The sequence below is a fragment of the Glycine soja genome, chromosome 9 (assembly GCF_004193775.1).
Source record: "Glycine soja cultivar W05 chromosome 9, ASM419377v2, whole genome shotgun sequence".
NCBI classification, from domain to species: domain Eukaryota; kingdom Viridiplantae; phylum Streptophyta; class Magnoliopsida; order Fabales; family Fabaceae; genus Glycine; species Glycine soja.
In genome coordinates, this window is record NC_041010.1 from 27,405,792 (window position 1) to 27,424,677 (window position 18,886).

Below are 18,886 nucleotides of genomic sequence, written 5' to 3' on the forward strand. Positions count from 1 at the left end.
CTAAATATTTTCTAGATGTGAATGTTATGGACTCCATGCTTGGACATAATCCGTCCTTTGTTTGGGGAAGTATTGGCAGGATATGATGTGAATGGAAGACTAAAGTTATCAGAACAAATTTTAGTTTTCATTTATAAATTGATATGAATATATATACGGGATAGTTTTTTTAAGTAGAATCCAAAGTATGATTTTTTTTAAAATACTAATTTTAGTTTGTTTCTTTATTTAACTGAAATTTAACTTATATTATAGCCTACTAATGTTAATTCATGCTAAAATATATATATATTGATCGTAACAATTATTTCAAGTGTTAATAATAAAATAAAAAAAATTATATTTTAAATTATGTATTCATACAAGTAATTAATAAATTTTTAATAATGTTTATTACTAAGTTATTTATATTTTATGAGTGAAAGTTATATGAGAGAGATGATTAGATCTGGATCATATAACTAGAAGGTCAAGATTTAATGTTAAGAAATTATATGAAAAAAAAATATCTTATATAAAAGTAGAAGATTAAATCTGAATCATATAATCAAATATAGATGATTAAGATTTAATATCATATAACTTTTTTAAATTAAATCTCAAATATGGATGGTTCTATATATATAAGAACCGACATGCACGACAGTGTGTTTTTTCATGTTTTTAGAAGAAAAAAATAATAGTGAAATTAATATAAATAAAATTATTAATTACATCTCTTAATTTCTTTGTTATGTTTGAAAATGTACAAAGAAAAAAGAGATCAAAATACAATTTTCTCGTTTCACCAAACTTGTTTAGGACTCAGGAATTTGAAAAAACTGATGAAAACAATCTTACAGAAACCAAGCTCTATAAAAGAAAATCATCAGTGGTCCTGAACCACTTTATGCACTCCCTAGCATAAGTGCCATTTTGATCCCAAAACACAAATTTCAGGATAATGTTAGAAAATAAAATAAAATTCTTTGACTCTAAGCACATTTCTATTCATGCAACCTTTCTCACTCTAAATAAAACCATTATTGCTCTCTACTTCTGCTCTATTCTCTCTCATTCACTATACACATTACACAATTTTGTCATATTGTCTTAAAATTCCCATCTTGCTCTCTGTCTCCCTTCGTAGGTTGCAGTTTGATAAAAAAAAAAAAAAAAAAATCTCTTTTCCTGTGTAACTTTTCTTTGTACATATCAACAACAAGGTTTCCATGGCTACCAACAAATTTGCAACCATGTTGCTTACAAATACCAATAAAATCACCCTGGTTCTTGTCTATGCAATCCTTGAATGGATTCTGATTTTCCTCCTCCTTCTAAATTCCTTCTTTTCCTATCTGATCATGAAGTTTGTGATTTACTTTGGCCTTAAAAGGCCCTGCATATGGTGCACAAGGATTGATCGCATCATAGAGCCTGAAAATAACAAGGGCTCTTGCAGGGATCTTGTGTGTGAAGCTCATGCTTTTGAGATTTCCAAACTGGATTTCTGCTTGAATCATAGGAAACTGGCTGAATCAGAAACTATGTGTGAGGATTGCTCATCTTCATGTCACCAAAATTTTGTGGACTTGTCTCAGAGCTTTGGCTTCTTTTCATGGATGCAGCAAAAGGGTATGATACATGATGCTGATGATAATAACAAGGTGCTTGAGACTGGGGTGGAGCCTTTGAAGTGTTCTTGCTGTGGTGTCAACTTTGTTAGAGACAAGCCTTCTTTGAGGGTTTTGGATTATTCCCAGAAACAGAATTCGATCACTGAATGTGGAGTTGAGGCAGAGATTGATGAAGGACATCATCACTCAGATCATGACAGAGATGATTTTGAGCTTGATCATCCTGTAGAGGAACAGAACATTGTAGAAAACAGGGAAAACAGCATGGTTTTTTATGTTAATGAGGGTTCTGGTGGAGGAGGAAAGGGGGCAGATGACATTAGTGTTTGTTCTATGTGTGATGGTGGCAAAGAAACTGTGTATGGTGAAAATTACAAGCTTGATTTGGGCATAGGGAAAGGGCAAGAAGAACCAACTAGAGAGGAAACTTTGAATGTCCCTCGGGATGATCAACCTTGTGAGGAGACCACTCATCAAGTTTCTTGCACTAGTGAGAACACTGAGCAGATTCCACCCAAACATTTGGAATTTGTCATTCATGGTAATGATTGCTTTTTGATTCCTGTTGAATTTGGTGACTCCTTTGCTACAAAAAGTGAAAACCAACATAGATATAAGGTGGGGGATGATGGGTTTAGTGGGGATGAAGATGTTGTTTTGGATTTTGATATAAATTCTGGTGCAGAGTCTGCACCTGTTATTGAGAATTGGCACACTTCCGGGGATACTGTGTCACTGTTTTCGGATCCAGGGTGTACAAAGGTGTTCAAGGCCAATGGATTTGAGTTAAGAAGTGAACATTTGGAGCAAAACTACCTAGATATGAAATTTGCTCAATCAACTGAAGACTCAAGCATCAATGGTAATGTTGAAGCAAACATGAAAAGAAGAGATGTGGAATTATGTTCAGTTGTACCTCAAGGTGACAATTTTTTATTCATCAATATAAGTCTACTACTCTAGTCAGTTCTTATTTTTATTCTATTTTCTTGGTTGTGCAAACCATGTTCTAATACTTTTCTGTTCCTTCAGTGTCTGAAGGTGTAACACAAATGAGGGGTGATGAATTAGAAGCAGAAGTCTCAACTCAAGATCAAGATATTCTTGAGGATTCGAGTCAACAAATACAAGAAGTCCCACCTTCTAGCTCTACTACTTTTACTATCCAAGATGATAGTGGTAAGCTTCAACTGTTTTTCTTTTTTCTTTCACAAGTTCATTACAGTTGTAATATTTATAAGCTGTACCATTTTCCTTCATTTTTTATTTTAAAATATATAATTAGGTATTCAAAGAAATTAAAGAATTTAAAACAATGACACTTGTTATGAATATGCAAACTGTAAATGACCATTTGCATCATATTTGGAGCTTAATAAGATGGAAGAAGAAACAGTTCCTGATGGCTGATACACCCACTTATGCAGAGAATCTGCATCAGCTACGCAAGAGGCTACAACTGCTTGGAAGGAAAGAATCAGGAACAGAAGAATCATTAGAAGGAAGTGTCATGTGTGATATAGAATGTGGTGAGTTAACAATTGAGAAGTTGAAATCAGCACTGAAAGCTGAAAGGGAGGCCTTAAATGTTGTATATGCAGAACTAGAAGAAGAGAGGAGTGCATCTGCAATAGCAGCAAATCAAACAATGGCAGTGATAAATAGGCTTCAGGAAGAGAAAGCAGCAATGCAGATGGAAGCTTTGCAGTATGAGAGAATGATGGAAGAACAATCTGAGTATGACCAGGAAGCTTTGCAGCTTTTGAATGACCTTATGGTAAAGAGGGAGAAAGAGAAACTTGAGCTAGAAAAGGAGGTTGAAATATATAGAAAAAAGGTTCATGAATATGAGGTTAGAGAAATGGTGATGTCAAGAAGAGAAAGTCATATGAGAAGCAGAACTTCTCCCTCTTGTAGCAATGCTTTAGATAGTGATGAACTATCTATTGATTTGAGTCGAGACTTAAAGAAAAAAAATGGTAATTATACCCATCAAGAGTTCAGCAACCAGAATGCTCATGAAGATGCTGTCTTATATTTGGAGGAGTCATTGGAAAACTTTGAGGAAGAGAGGTTATTAATTCTAGAACAACTGAATATGCTGGAAGAAAAGCTTGTTACATTGAATTATGAAGAAGAGTATTTTGATGGTATTAAATCAATAGAACATCTTTGTGAAGAGAATGGAAATGGATACCAAGACCATAATGATTACATTGTTCATGTAAATGGATTAGCAAATGCTAAGCATCAAGATGGAAGGAAAACCAAGTGTACAAAAGCAGAAAACGGGGTCATGAGTAATGGGTTAGATTTTACTTCCTTGCAAAATAGTTCAGATGAAAATGTCCAATTAGAGAAGAAAAAACTTGATGTAAAAGTAGAGGTGGACCATGTTTATGAGAGACTACAAGCTCTAGAGGCAGATAGAGAGTTTTTAAAGCACTGTATCAGCTCCTTGGGGAAAGGGGACAAGGGATTAGATCTTATTCAAGAAATTTTACAACATCTTCGTGATCTTAGGAATGTGGAACTCAGAATCATGAACATGGGAGATATTTCTGTGTAAGAACTCTACTCAATTATGCCAAAAAGATCATTGGTAAGTAAGACACTCAGCATTCTACATTTCTACATTAGAATAATAAATTTCTCTGATTTATCTATTGAGATATCATTTATTGATGTATTGAGGTCTTGCTAATTGTAGTTATCATATGTTATGTTGGAGTTGATGTACAAATTGCAAATCAAGCATACACAAGCACCACTTTTGTCCCTACATAGATATGGACAGCGGACATATCAATGCATTACATCAACTTAACCTAACAATTGAAAGTTCCTTGATGGAAAGTGAAGAATCATGGTATGGTCAAGTTACCACAATGGTCATAAACAAAACTGACTTTTGTGGTATGTGTGCATCATTACATTTATGGAAAAATGATGGTAAAATATATAGTTATTGTACATGCCTAGGTGAAGCCACCCTGGCACTTGTATTTTGTGAGAAATCCAACTAAGATTCTGGGGCCAGGTACCAAGATTTAGTTTATTAGACAGACAGAATGAGGGCCACTAGTTTTGTCATTTTTTTAACCTTTTGGGGGGAAGAGAGAATAGAATAAAGAGGTGAATAGCCTCTTCCTTTTCTCTTTCTCATCTTTTTGCATTATTGCATCCAAGAGGTTTGTTTGTTTCTAAGCGGAAAAGGATGAGTCACTTCACTCACTTGTGTACACTAAAGTAAATGTATAATGTATTCATTTGTAATCATATAAAAGTTAGTGTTTGTTTATATTGCTTGGAAATACTTTGGTTACTGTTACTTGTAAAGGTTGTGATAGAGATGATCAGATGAATGTTCAAAACCAATATGAGAGAGAGAAGCAAATTTTTAATTTAATGGACCATAAAAATTTAAAACAGTGTGGACTTTGAAACTCTGATTATATTAGATTATGTTTGTTATATTCTTCTGGTACTTTAATTTTATTTTATTTTGAAAGAAATTAACTTTTTATTAATGGCTTAATTATACAATTAATTCTTTAGTTATAATTAAAAATTTAATTGGATGTTTTAATTATCAAAAAGTTGAATCGTTTACTTTAATTATTTAAAAAAAAAACTTTAATTAGGTTCTTTATTATTAAAAGCACCTAAGAGGATTGTTTGTTTCTAAGCAGGAAAAAGTGAAAAGGTGAGTCACTTCACTCACTTGTGTACACAGTACACTAAAGTAAATGTATAATGTATTCATTTGTAATCATATAAAAAGTTAATGTTTGTTTATATTGCTTGGAAATACTTTGGTTACTGTTACTTGTAAAGCTTGTGATAGATATGAATGTTCAAAACCAATACAAGAGAGAGAATAAGAAGCAAATTTTTATTTTAATCGACCATAAAAAGTTAAATAAAAATAAATGTGGACTTTGAAACTCTGATTATTTTCGTTATTATTATATTAGTTAAATTAAACAATTTTAGTAAGGACGTCTAGCTAGCTCAATAGATTGATATAGTATTTAATTTCTGTGGATAAAAAAAATCTTTTTTTGATACTTTAATTTTATTTTATTTTAAAAGAAATTATTTTTATTAATAGCTTAATTATATAATTCGTCATTTAATTATAATTAAAAATTCAATTGAGTTCGTCAATTATTAAAAAATTAAAATCTTTTAATTGTTTAAAACATTTCCGTTATTATTTTTTGTCCATTAAAGAATCAATTATATAATTGAGTCCTTTATTAAATTAATGAGATTGGACATGTGATCACACAGAAAGACTGGCAAGTAATAGAGCAACTTTTTTGGGGTGAAAAGCAATTAGCATGTTGATTTCATATATAAGATATCTTAGCTTGAAATTCAAAAATGTGCTTGGATAATTTATTTTTTCCAATACCTCAAAAAAAAAAATTCTCCAACATGCATAGCTCTACCTACCTGTAACGTTTTGAGCTTAAACTCCATGCCATTATTCATTCTTTATTTCTGTTAAAAGGCAAAGAAGACCCATATGTGTAACATTTCTCTTCTTTTCTGTGCAATTTACACCACAGTAAAATTTCATAATTTTCCCGATGAATCTCTATGGCTACTCCATTTTTCCAATGAGTAAGGTTGGTTGAATATTTGCCTCCTAGATCCATAACATATCTTGCAAAATCTTGGTTCAAAAGTTCTTTTTTCTAAATTGTATCTCGTGGCAAAAAGAAATTCATTAAAGAGAAAAATTTGTAGATTCTTACAAGGAAGAGCAAGAAAAAAAAAAGATTTTGAAATGGGAAATTTGTAAAGACAAAATCATTCTTTGGGTAACATAGTATCTCCACTTTTGTGGATACCTCCGTCCACCTACCAAACCAAGGCTATTGTTGATTATCTTGTATCCCTTACTCAGGTAGTAAGTTAGTCTAATGTCTTAAAAATGCCACTCATTAATACTTGTTATATATAAGTTTTAGAGATTTAAATTATTCAAACCCTAACTATATGGAATCTTCACTTTACACTCAATTTCACTTAATTTTTTGATGTGATTAGAACTTATTATTTGTAATGTTATTATATTTTTATTAATATTTATTTTTAGTATCTTGTACATTTATTATTAGTTGCATTTTTATTAATTTCACTCAATTTCACTTAATATTTATTTTTAGAACTTATTATCTTGTACATTTATTATTAGTTGATTAAAAAAATTCTTTAAACTTTATATTTCTACCACTAAGTTGGATAAATAATAATGGTGAATTAAGGCCCAATCAAGTCTCATGATATCATTAAGGATTTTACTATTTAACTAACTTTCTATTTACTAAATACACTCCAACTCACCTTTTTTATATTTAAATTCACCTATATAACTTTCAATTTCACACTTTTCTTAAATATTACATGAATATGAAAGAAGAAGAAAAAGCAATTGCAAAGTAAAAAAAGTAAAAGAAAATCAATTCTAAAAAGTATCTTCTAGAACATAATCACTCTTTTAAAAAGTACATTTCAAATCCTTATTCAATATTATGGAAAAGTATTTTCTAGAACATAATAATTCTTTTTGAAATACTTCCTGAAATACAATATAATCACTATTCCGAAAACTACTTTACAAAATATTAAATATAGTGTTCCGAAAAATACTTTCCACAATTGATCGAAAATATAGGGTTCATGGCATACCTCGTTGTGCACAATTGATGCGGCTGAATATAATGAAATTAAATACGTTGTGGGCTACAATCAAAATTAAATATAGCGAAGATTGTTGACCTTGAAGAATATAATGAAATTAATTATAGATCGCACTCGGTATCGAGATTGAAGTGTAATGCAACGAAACTAAGGTAAAAATTCTAATACTTTTGATAAACAAAGAGGGAGGAGGAAGAAAATAGGTAAAGGTTTAGAGATATAAGATGGGGCATAGAAAATAATGTTTGTACATTTTTTATATAAAAGGCTGTTTTAGTATAAAGAGTATTAATGATAATAAATATTAAAAAAAAGTAAAATGGTATTTAAAAAATAAGAAGAGTTTAAATAGCAAATTCGGGAACAAATTGAATTGATAAAATTGGGACTCAATTGCATATTACATCATAATCCTAGAACAGAGGAGTTTAGCCCGTCATAGGCGCAAACAACCTCAGAAACAACCTCAGAGTTGTATTTTATAACACAAAGCAAAGGATACCTACCCCCCCCCCCCCCCCCCCCTCTTCTACTTATAGTACACAATTAGAGTGTCTAACATGGAAGGGAGCACAATCATGTTGGACAAGAGCATGGTAGTTCAAGAAAATAACGCCACTGAAAGCCCAATTGCGGAATTTGGAGAATGACCATCATGAGGGTGTTCTAAGAGTGTTCTTGATGGGCACGGTCGTGGTATGAGGAGCACGACTGTTCTTGAAAAATCTGACATTGTTTCCTAATTCTTGAAAATCAGAGCATGAGTGTGTTGGAATGAGCACGTTTGTTGTCTTAAAGAACATAATCGTGCTCTTCATCAGAGTTCTCTTTTTTATAGTCTTTTTTGTGAGCTTTTCTTAGCTTTTTCAACTTTTATCATGTTTGCATCACACTTAAAAGAATTCCATGAGTTTTGCCAACAAATTATGTAAAAAAACATGCAAAAACAAGACTAAAACTCATTCAATATCACACATATATTGGTTTATTAAGTACTTTCTGGAACATAATCGTTCTTTTTGAAATACTTTTTGGAACACAATATAATCAATATTCCAAAAAGTACTTTATAGAATATTGAATATAGTGTTCCGAAAAATACTTTTTGCAATTGATCGAAAAAATAGGATTCCTCATTGTGCATAACTGATGTTGCTAAATATAATGAAATTACAATCAAAATTAAATATAACAAAGAATGTTGACATTGAAGGATATGATGAAATTGATCATAGATCACACATGGTATCAAGATTGAAGTGTAATGGAACGAAACTACGATAAAATTCTAATACTTTTGATAAACAAGGGGAGGGGGGGGGGGAGAAAATAGGTAAAGGTTTAGACATATAAGATGGGGTATAGAAAATGAGGTTTGTACATTTTTTATATAAAGGGCAGTTTTAGTATAAAGAGTATTTATGATAATAATAAAAAAAAAGTATATTTAGCAAATAAGAAAAGTGTAAATAGAAAAGGTTGGTGCTCAAACAAAATTTTTTGGTCACATGCTTTCTAAAATTGTTGACTTACTAGTAAACCACGCCGAAACAAAATCCACAAGTACTTGGATTATAAATGGATCATAATTCAAATAGAAGTATGTTTAATCGGAAAGGTTTAATTAAGATATGTTAAATATATAATTTGGTCCCTACACATGTCACGAATTTTCAATTTGGTCTTTATATGTAAAAAAAGAATTAGAAAATTTGTTACTATACGTGACATTACCAATTTGGCTCTTGTCGACATATGTTGACTATTAATTTCCTTACACATTCTTAATTTGGTTTATATATATGTAGTGCTTTCTTAATTTAGTCTCTATATGTGTAGCGTGTTCTTCAGGATCAAATCAAGGGTTCCTACAAATAGAGACTAAATTAAAAATACTTAAAGGGATTAACAATGACAGGGACCAAATCGGTAATATATATATAATATATAGAATGACTTAATAATTTTTTATATAGAGAAACTAAATTGAGAATATGTGACACATGTAGAAACTAGTTTATATTTTTAACAATTAAGATAAAAATGATAACATAGAGAATAGAAGAAACATAGTCAAGAAGAAGAAAGAGGGTTAGGGTTTCATAACATCAACAATTGGAAGGTCTGAACAATACAAGACACAAAAGAGCATTATATATAAATGATGAAATAAAAAAACTATCCTTAGCTAATATATCTAATATTATCTAACATCCCCCCTCAAACTCACGATGCATTAGCACAAAGCATCGAGAGTTTGTTAGTTAGAAAATGAAAACGTTTAATAGAATGAGATTTGGTGAACAAGTCAACAATTTGCATAGCTGAAGAAACAAAAGGCAAAGTAATGGTGCCATGTTGAAGATGATGACGAGTAAGATGATAATCAATTTCAATATGCTTTGTGTGCTCATGAAAGACCAAATTATGAGCAATTTGGATGACACTCTTATTGTCACAGTACATACAAGTGGGTCCAGAGAGAAAAACACCCATGTTAGAGAGTAGCCAACATAACTACTATTAGAAATTACACTTTCAACATTGGTTATTTAGGGCATTCTACATCGGTTCTAAAACCGATGTTGAAAGTGCCGATGTTGAATGTATCATTGTTAACATCGGTTTTGGAAAACCGATGTTAACATACATACAATAACATCGGTTTTCTAAATACCCGATGTTAAACACAATGAACTACAGCAAAAAAAGTGAATGCATGATGAACGTTGACATCGGTTTTGTAATAAAACCGATGCTAATATTGTATATTGACATCGGTTTTCTAGAAAATCTGATGTTAATGTAATTTATTAACATCGGTTATTGACAAAAACCGACGTTAATATATTACATTAACATCGGTTTTTCTAGAAAACTGATGTCAACGCTGATGACGCATACACTTATTTGGTGTAGTTCTTTGTATATAACATCGATTATTTACAAATAATTGATGTTAATATACAAAAGTTAACATCGGTTTTTGTAAATAACCGATGTTGTTTACTATATTAACGTCGATTTTTGTTAATGACCGATGTTGTTTTCAAGTTTTTTTTTATATAAACTTTATGTTTTTACAATAAACCCAAAATTGTACCTGTAAAATTCAATTTTAGACCCAATTCACAGCAAATAAACATTTTATTTTGGTTTCAAGCAGCTTTAATCATAATAAACATCGAATAATTCATTTATCATAAAGAACAATCAACAAATGAATTCAATGTTCAAATTACATAGGAAACGTCAAAAATGTTAAACCAAAGTAAACTAAGCTAAAGTTAATGTCCATAAATCCTAGGTCTGATCTTTAACTCAGAGATAATACTGTGCCCACTGGATCTGCAACGCCTTTAATCTCTCTGGCTCCATTGGTCTAGGATCGTTAAAATACTGCATGATGAAATAAATCATAATAAGTTAATAATGTAATACAAATTATAAAAAAATTGAATTTGTTTGAAATAAACGTACCGCTTCCCAGTTATTCCTAAAAGTTCCTAAAATGATGGTGGACATCCAGTGCATGACATAGTAGCCGCACTCAGTACTTCCTTTTTGTCTATTATACTAAATACATAATGAAATTTGGATATTAATTAAACAACTAGTGTTAGACACATAAGAAATATATATAAGTGGAAGTTTTATGTAAATGACGTACCTTGACGACAATCCACCTAGTAGGAGCCTTTGATTTAGGCTGTGGAGCATCATCAAGACCTTTTAAAGCACTATTCCAAATGAGTAACAATTAAAAACTGGTGTTGTACGTTGAGGTATTTCAATGAAAATGTATTGAAAAGAACACTAGCCTCTTAATAATCCCCTTAAGGTAGTTGTCTGGCCTGTTATGCAATAAACAAAACCAGACAATTAGGTGTTCCTTGGGCAGGATGACCACCATCTGCTAGTGTCCGCTGCAGCGGAGACGAATATGGGTTAGTATATTAGTAAACATTAATTAAATTCAGTTATTTTGTGTGACTTACCCATTTAGGTAGGCTCCAAGATAGACATCGCGTTTTGAACTCTGCATCCAAGTCTTTATGTAACTTTTAGACTCAAACTGCGATTGCCCATACCTCTGAATGGACTGTGGCTCGAGGAATCCATAGATATTAGAATTCCCCGCTCGCATACATGTTTCAGTGAGATGCCTGTTTATGTTAAGTCAAAGTTAAATATTTATGAATTGAAAGCAATAACTTAGGTAATTAAAAGTAATATAAAATGACTTACAGAATCCACAACTGTAACACTGATATGCTGAGATATTGACCACCGTGTGCGATTTCGAAGAGGTCTTTGTGCTTTATGTAGAGTGGGAAATCTGGATTAAAGACCCCGAACACGGTGGCATCCCATGTAACCTGATAAGGCCTCAAGAAAAGTTCTGAGATGGTCAATGTCATCAGATAAAGTGGATCATCGACCTCCGGATCGGGCTTTGGAGGTGGTTTTGCCGAAGACACAGCTACCTGTTCATTAAACAAAGTAAAATGGCCTGATTTGAGACACGCTGAATGAATTAATTTAAAAATAAGAAACATATAGTAAGAGTAAAGTATCTGTTGTGATAAAGACTTGACCATATGTGTTGACCAAACAAGGAAGGTGTGAAGTATCTGCCCCACTAAGGAAACCTCATCAGTGGGTACAGGAACTAGAACATATGCATCTGTAAACAATTGTATTGACGTACACACTTGAATCCAAAAACAATTGTATTGACACATTTTGACGTGTTTCTTTGAAAGGGAAATAAAGAGATTTTTCAACATTGAGGATGCATTTGGTAAGGGAGAAATTTTTTTATATTCGAAAAATGCGATTCGTGAGAAAGTCTATTTATGGGAATCTTAGAATAAATTGTTTACATTATATTAGTACTTAGAATAACTAAAAGGATAATAAATTGTGTCTTAATTAGTTTAATAAAATAGGTGTTGTTACTAGTAAAAGTGGCCTGTCATACATAAGTGGCTTAGATTAAATATAGAATTGAACCAAAGTGACTCTAGTTTAATTAGTTGGGGGTTTCTAGTCTCACCCCCAAATCTCATCCCCCAACATTGGTAAAATTACCTACCTACCATCTTCCCTCACAATCTTCTCTTACGGCACTCCCACCATCTCTTCTCTCCTTTTTTTACAGCACATCCTAGGGGCAGGAGGTTAACATCTGTAAAGGACAAGCCCTTCGTCCTCTCCTCTCCCTAATTTCATTCACTACTCTACCGTTTGGGTGTTCCTACTACTACTGCTACTACCTTGATTATGGATACATAGACTTCTCTCTCTCTCTCTAATTGATTATGCTACAGTGGACAACAAGTAAGAAAATAATGATCAAATTAGTTATTTTGGGAGCCTTGAGCAAACGCTTTACTTCCCTCATGCTTGGGTGGATATGAACATGATCAGAGGAACCAAAAATTACTGTGTCATATCTAGTCTTAAAAGTAAAAAATAAAAAAATATTGTTACACTACTTTACTGATCATTTGTTCTATAAAATTATGAAAACAGAACAAATAAATATTATCGTCTCAAGCTACAAATCTTATCCATTTTGATATAAAAGTTTTAGATTCTTTCAATTTGAACAAGAAAAAATAATGATACACAAATCATTTTTTATTTTAAACACTTCAATAAACACCCAAGATAAAGAGAAATGAAAAATATTTGTAGGATGTTTGAAATAAAAAAATAATAATTTGTATATTATTACTCTTGAAAGAATTTCAAACATCAAAACAAACAAAAGAAAACTTACCATTTAGGTCTGTTTGATTTTGTTAAACTATTTTGTAAAACAAGTTTAAAGAATAATATAAACAAAAGATTTTTTTTTTGGTAATACTAATTTCAAAACAGTTTTAAAAATGAGAAAAGAGTATGAATCTAACAAATCATCCACCACCCCCACCTACTAGTTCAGCAGACCCATGGACCTCGTCTCTTCCAGCAAGAGACACTCAAAACCTTAAGACTAAAGAAAGAAGCGAAAATGACACACTACACGAAAAGTCGAAGGATATATATTTCAAGTACATCTGCATTCAACTCATCACTTATCATACCTATATTTCAAGTAATTTTTTACTTGCTATATAAGACTAGATATGACACAGTACTTTGCTACCACTTACTTAATAAAGAAAATGACAGTGATATATCTTTGGGTACAATAGTTTATTAAACAATAATTAGTTATCAACATTTGTGGTTCTAAATAATAAGGAGTTAAACAGGTTTAAATTCAACATAAATAACACAAATATTGAGAAAATTTTAGGTCCATTATTTATTCAAGTTTTAGGTTAGTTAGAAGAAGTTGAGCAAAATAAAAATAATAACGAGTTCAACATAGCCTTATATTATTAGGTTAGTTAGAAGAAGTTGAGCAAAATAAAAATTAGGTTAATAAGAATATTAGCTAGGTTAATTTAATGACTCAATAATTACTTATTAATTTATTATCTTTTCCTAGTATGTAAGTCACTTATATACCTACCTTCTCTAGTCTTTGGCTTGTTTGCCAAATTTTATAAACTTACACTTTTAATTAGTTTTTATAAAATGTAAATTTGATCAATTTAGTGTTTAAAATAAATCAAGGTTTTTACCTCCTAGGGACCAACGCTTGTTATGGACCAATTCTTAAGGCCTCACCTAGCCTATTTCAAAGCCCAGGCTGGTCTAATAAGCCTGAAATTAACTTTGTCACCTCATTCTCAGTCTCGCCAACAAACGAATAGCAGTCCCAAATTTTCCATCAATCTAATTTTATTTTATTTATTTTTATTTCTAGCCATGATTGTTTCTGTTTGTTTGGATTCAGCTCTAGTCTTTTGTGTTGGAAACAGTTTCTTGTTCTGATTCAGCTGTAGTTTTGTGTTTGATAGTAAATTAAAAAGACAAAAGAAATCACAAAGTGCATACAACGGGGGAACACATGAATGCATCATATAAAAAGTCATTAATGACATAAGAAGAAAAAAGGGCTTCAGGCCAAGAAAGAGTAGAGTTGTTCCTTCTTTATCACATTGGACAATGGTGAAGGGTCTGTTAGCTATTTTATAGTGTCATTTAAAGGACGGTGTTTAGTTTCTTTCTGGGGTCTGAGAATTGAATATGGATTTAGACCATATAGTTCAGTAAACCAATGTTTTCCAACTTTCTTTGGCAATGGTATTAGTGTTATTGTGACTGGAGAACCTAATGTTGGACGATTAGTTTTGTTTGGTTTCATTTTATTCTGGGTCTTTGCTGCTTCTTTAATAACTTGTTTCTTTTTCTTCTTTATTTATCACCCTATCTCCTGGCTTAATTTGCTCATGGTAAGGCCCTTCTATTTTATGAACATGCATGAGCAAGATGCTTGGAGCAATTAGCTCTTTACCACAGAGTTCGTAGGTACAACTAAAGGCTACTTCGTGGTTGAGCGATAAACACGAAGTTACCCTCCCTAAAGGGTGTTACTACTCTTTGCTATTCATCAATGGATTGGAACTTGGAACATGGAACATGCTTAAAATATGATGGGGTGAGTTACATGGTTAATAAAAAAAGAAGTTAACTGATGTATTTACAAAGGACAACCAAAAGAGTATGAACTAAAATCTCAAAGCTTTGAAGGAAAGGTGGATATGGAGATGGAGGAGGAGAAACGCTAAACATCAATCAAAACAATGAATGTGGTGAATTTTTAAATTCTCATGCAATGGTGAAAGTAGCAGATTTTGAAAAAGATAATAATAAATGAGCGAGTTTGATATGGAACTCTTGAAAGGGATAGCAAGTTTCATGTAGCATGGGCCAGGCTCTAAAGCTAGCAATGTTGTTTCTGAGTACAAATGGCAGCCTAGTGGAAAGACTAACCAATCTTCATGAAGCAAGGTTTGATCCTTTAGAGGAGTTGCTGTTAAGGATCCATCTGCTCCCCATGGAGTTCGACTTTTGATCGAGGACTATCCTTATGCTTCTGATGGGCTACAAATATGGGATGTTATCAAGTCTAAAGGATATTGAACCTACAAACTAGTGTCATCAGCATGATGAGAAAGAGTCAAGCATTTTCTCTTCATTTCTTTAGTATTCATCAATTGCCTACAACTCTAATATACATAATTGACCAAAAGACTCAAGCAATTGACCAGAGGAACAAAAGCAGCAAAGTAGGTAGCCTTACCGGAGTTATTGCTATCCTAGCAATTACATCAAAACATTCAAACATTGCAGCAACACCAACAATCAATGCATTGCAGTTCACACACGTAAACTAGTATCAAAGATTCAAAAATTGAAGAAATGGGATACCTGAAAATTGCTGAAGAAACTAGAAAAAGCAACGCAAACAATAGATGGACCATCTTTCTGCTCAGACCCTACCCAATCAATTTTCACTAACCCAATCAGTCACTTCATACCTAACCACTATTTACAACATTGAACAAAAAAGTACAGGACAAATTAGTAAACTATATTACTTTTACACACAGTGACAATGGCAGTGACAATGAAAAAGAGTGAACACCCACTGAAACAGAGACAATGGCAGTGAAAAAGAGTAAACTATACTACAAATGAAAAAGAGACCAAGCTTACCTCAAACCCAAACAGTGACAATGGCTGTGAGATCTAACAAAATGGCATGAAACTTGAAGCTTTCCTCGTACCTCAATCAGCAATACTACAATTGAAGACGTATTATTATTATTATCATCAATAAAACATGAACACCCATGGAAACTTAGCATACACGAAGTTGACCTACGTACCTCGCGGAGAAAGCTTTAAGCTTTAAGCACCCATGAGTGTTTCAGCACCCTAGTACCAAGAGTGTATGTAGGGTTCTCTTCGAGCCACACTTCCAAGAGCAGTGTAGGGGGTTTTGTGGGTTCGAGCGAGGGGTTTCCGGCACTATTGAAAATAATGTGGGACAATGTGGATGTCGAGGGAGCGGTTTTCGGAAGATTTCAGGCGGGAGGAAAAAGACAAGAGCGATTTCAAGAAGGAGGACAAAGAGAAGAGGGAGGGCAAGGTTTTCGAGCGCGCGGGTTGTGAAATGTCAAGTTTTAACTTATAAACATAACAACATCGTTTTTTTAAGGATAACCGATGTTAACTGAATATAGTTAACATCGGTTTTGGAAAAGCCGATGTTAACATCAAATAGATTACATCGGTTTTTTAAAAAAACCGATGTTAAGATCAACTCCTTAACATCGGCTTTCTCCAAACTGATGTTAACTCTATGAAGTTAACATCGGTTTTGCCAAAACCGATGTTACCATATTCATCTTAACATCATGTTAACATCGGTTTTTTAAATAACTGATGTTAACATGAAGTAGTTAACATCGGCTTTGCTAAAACCGATGTTAAGTAACTCCATTTAATTACAAAAATGCCACCGCGCTTTCGTTAGCATCGGTTTTTGAAATAATCGATGTTAATGGAGCGATGTAGAAAGCCTTTTTTTAGTAGTGAACCAAACTACCTTTGTAGTGGTAAAAGCCATGACACGATATTTGGCTTCTGTAGAAGAACGAGAGAGAATGTCTTCTTTCTTCCTCTTACAAGAGATAAGAGAGTCTTTTAAGAAAATGCAAAAACCATGACACGATATTTGGCTTCTGTAGAAGAACGAGAGAGAATGTCTTCTTTCTTCCTCTTACAAGAGATAAGAGAGTCTTTTAAGAAAATGCAAAAACCTGTGGTAGACTTACAATCGATGGGGTCACCAACCCAATCTGCATCAGAGTAAGCACACAACTACAAAAGAAAAAGATGAGGGAAAGAGAAGACCTTGAAATTGAGTGCCTCAAAGATATCTAAGAATTCGAAGAACAATTTCCCAATGCATTGTAGTAGGAAAAACAACAAATTGACTGGCAACATGCACAACATAAGCAATATTAGGTCTATTAATAGTGACATACACCAAATTTCCAACCATAGTACAATACAAAGTGGGATCAGGTAAAGGGACACCATCAAAGGAGACATTTTTCATTGAGCTTAAGAGGGGTGTCTATTGTTCGAGTATCAGAAAGACAAGCATGTTCAAGAACGTTGACAATATACTTAGATTGAGAGAGAAGATAACCTCTAGGAGAATAGGCAACTTCAATCCCCAAGAAATAATGAAGAGAACCTAAATCATTCATCTCAAGCTTTCTTCTTAATTGCATTTTTAACTTTGCAATCCCATCCACATCATCCCCTGTGATAATAATGTTGTCAACATATAAGGAGAGCATAATACAACCATGAGGAGTGATATTCAAAAACAAGGCAAAATCATAATCACTAGAACAAAAGCCGAGATGCAATGACAATGGAGAACTTCTCAAACCAAGCTCATGGAGCTTGTTTGAGGCCACAAAAAGTCTTCTTTAACTTAAACACCTCCCTTAGATTATGAGAAAAACCTATAGGATGTTGCCAAAAGGGATCAACAATAGCCTCTTTGTAAGAAGAGGTCTCAAACAAATTGTGAATGGGGGTTAGGAAAGAAGCAAAAGAAGTAGAATAAATGGAGTAAACAAAATTTGGTGATTTAATGGACTTACAAACAAGTGGAGGATAATAGGAGGAGCAGGATCAACAACCGAGGGAGGTTATTTGGAAGCCATGGGGACATCTTGATTTATAGAACTACTAGTTTCAACCTGGAAAGTCTCAACCTCAAAGTTATTTGGATCACCACTATCCATGGGAAAATGATCAATATGAGTGAGATCAATCAGACCTTGTAGGATCATTTTCCCATGGATACTGGTGATCCTTTTAAATTTCCCAAGGATCAATACCATGTTGTCTTTCTTATTCTCACAACCATTTTATTCCCCAATTCATTTAAATTTCTCTCCCAACACACACATCAAATAGTGCACTTAATGCATATGAAATTAAAAAACTACCCCAAATACAAAAACTAGTCTAGGTGACCTAAAATACAAGGGCTAAAAAATCCTACATGACTAGGGTATCTTAAACTTGTGGGATATCCTCCCTACACTATGGAGTCCTAAATACAATGCCCAAAAAAATAATGAAACCCTAAACTAATATGTACAAAGATAAGTAGGCTCATACTTAGATCATGGGTCCAAAAATCTACCCTAAGGCTCATGAGAACCCTAGGGCCTTCTCCTATATCCCTAGCCTAATCTTCCTGGAGTATTCTAGTCATGGCTCTGGTGATAGGTCTCCTCCTTGGGAGGATTGCATCAATACTCACCACCCAAATCACATCGAAAACACCTAATAACAATACTATGTTGAGTTTTAACCAAAGCACAAAACATATGGTAAATATAAAAAAAATTTAGAATGATGTTTCATAAGAGAAATCCATCAATAATGAGTATGATCATTAATAAATGATACATAATATCGAGATCCACATTTGGTTAGAATCAATGAGGGACCTCATACATCAAAATGGACCAAGTCAAAGGGTGCATAAGAGGTTGAAACACTCTTGCTAAAAGGTAAAGCAGGAAATTTAGCAAGTTTACAACCACAATAAT

At 32.8% G+C, this 18,886-nt stretch overlaps 1 protein-coding gene across 2 annotated transcripts; it reads left to right on the forward strand.

The window, feature by feature from the left end:
• The first annotated feature begins 1,016 nt into the window (after positions 1–1,016).
• On the forward strand, positions 1,017–4,917 carry LOC114367980 (myosin-binding protein 3-like). 2 transcript variants are annotated; one of them, XM_028325287.1, is made up of 5 exons: positions 1,017–2,157; positions 2,302–2,538; positions 2,649–2,795; positions 3,044–4,218; positions 4,327–4,917. In XM_028325287.1, the coding sequence occupies exons 1-4, from the start codon at positions 1,212–1,214 to the stop codon at positions 4,183–4,185; spliced, it is 2,472 nt and encodes an 823-aa protein (XP_028181088.1). In that variant the 5' UTR covers positions 1,017–1,211; the 3' UTR covers positions 4,186–4,218; positions 4,327–4,917. The 2 variants fall into 2 exon arrangements, with proteins under 2 accessions (XP_028181088.1, XP_028181087.1); XM_028325286.1 differs by having other exon boundaries at positions 1,018–2,538.
• Positions 4,918–18,886: the final 13,969 nt, after the last annotated feature.

Bases quoted from the DNA above. Each gene is read 5' to 3' on its own strand.
- LOC114367980 (XM_028325286.1), top strand. From the start codon at position 1,212: ATGGCTACCAACAAATTTGCAACCATGTTGCTTACAAATACCAATAAA. The intron at 2,539-2,648 runs GTGACAATTTTT...CTGTTCCTTCAG, and splicing joins ATGTTCAGTTGTACCTCAAG to TGTCTGAAGGTGTAACACAA. The intron at 2,796-3,043 runs GTAAGCTTCAAC...CCACTTATGCAG, and splicing joins TACTATCCAAGATGATAGTG to AGAATCTGCATCAGCTACGC.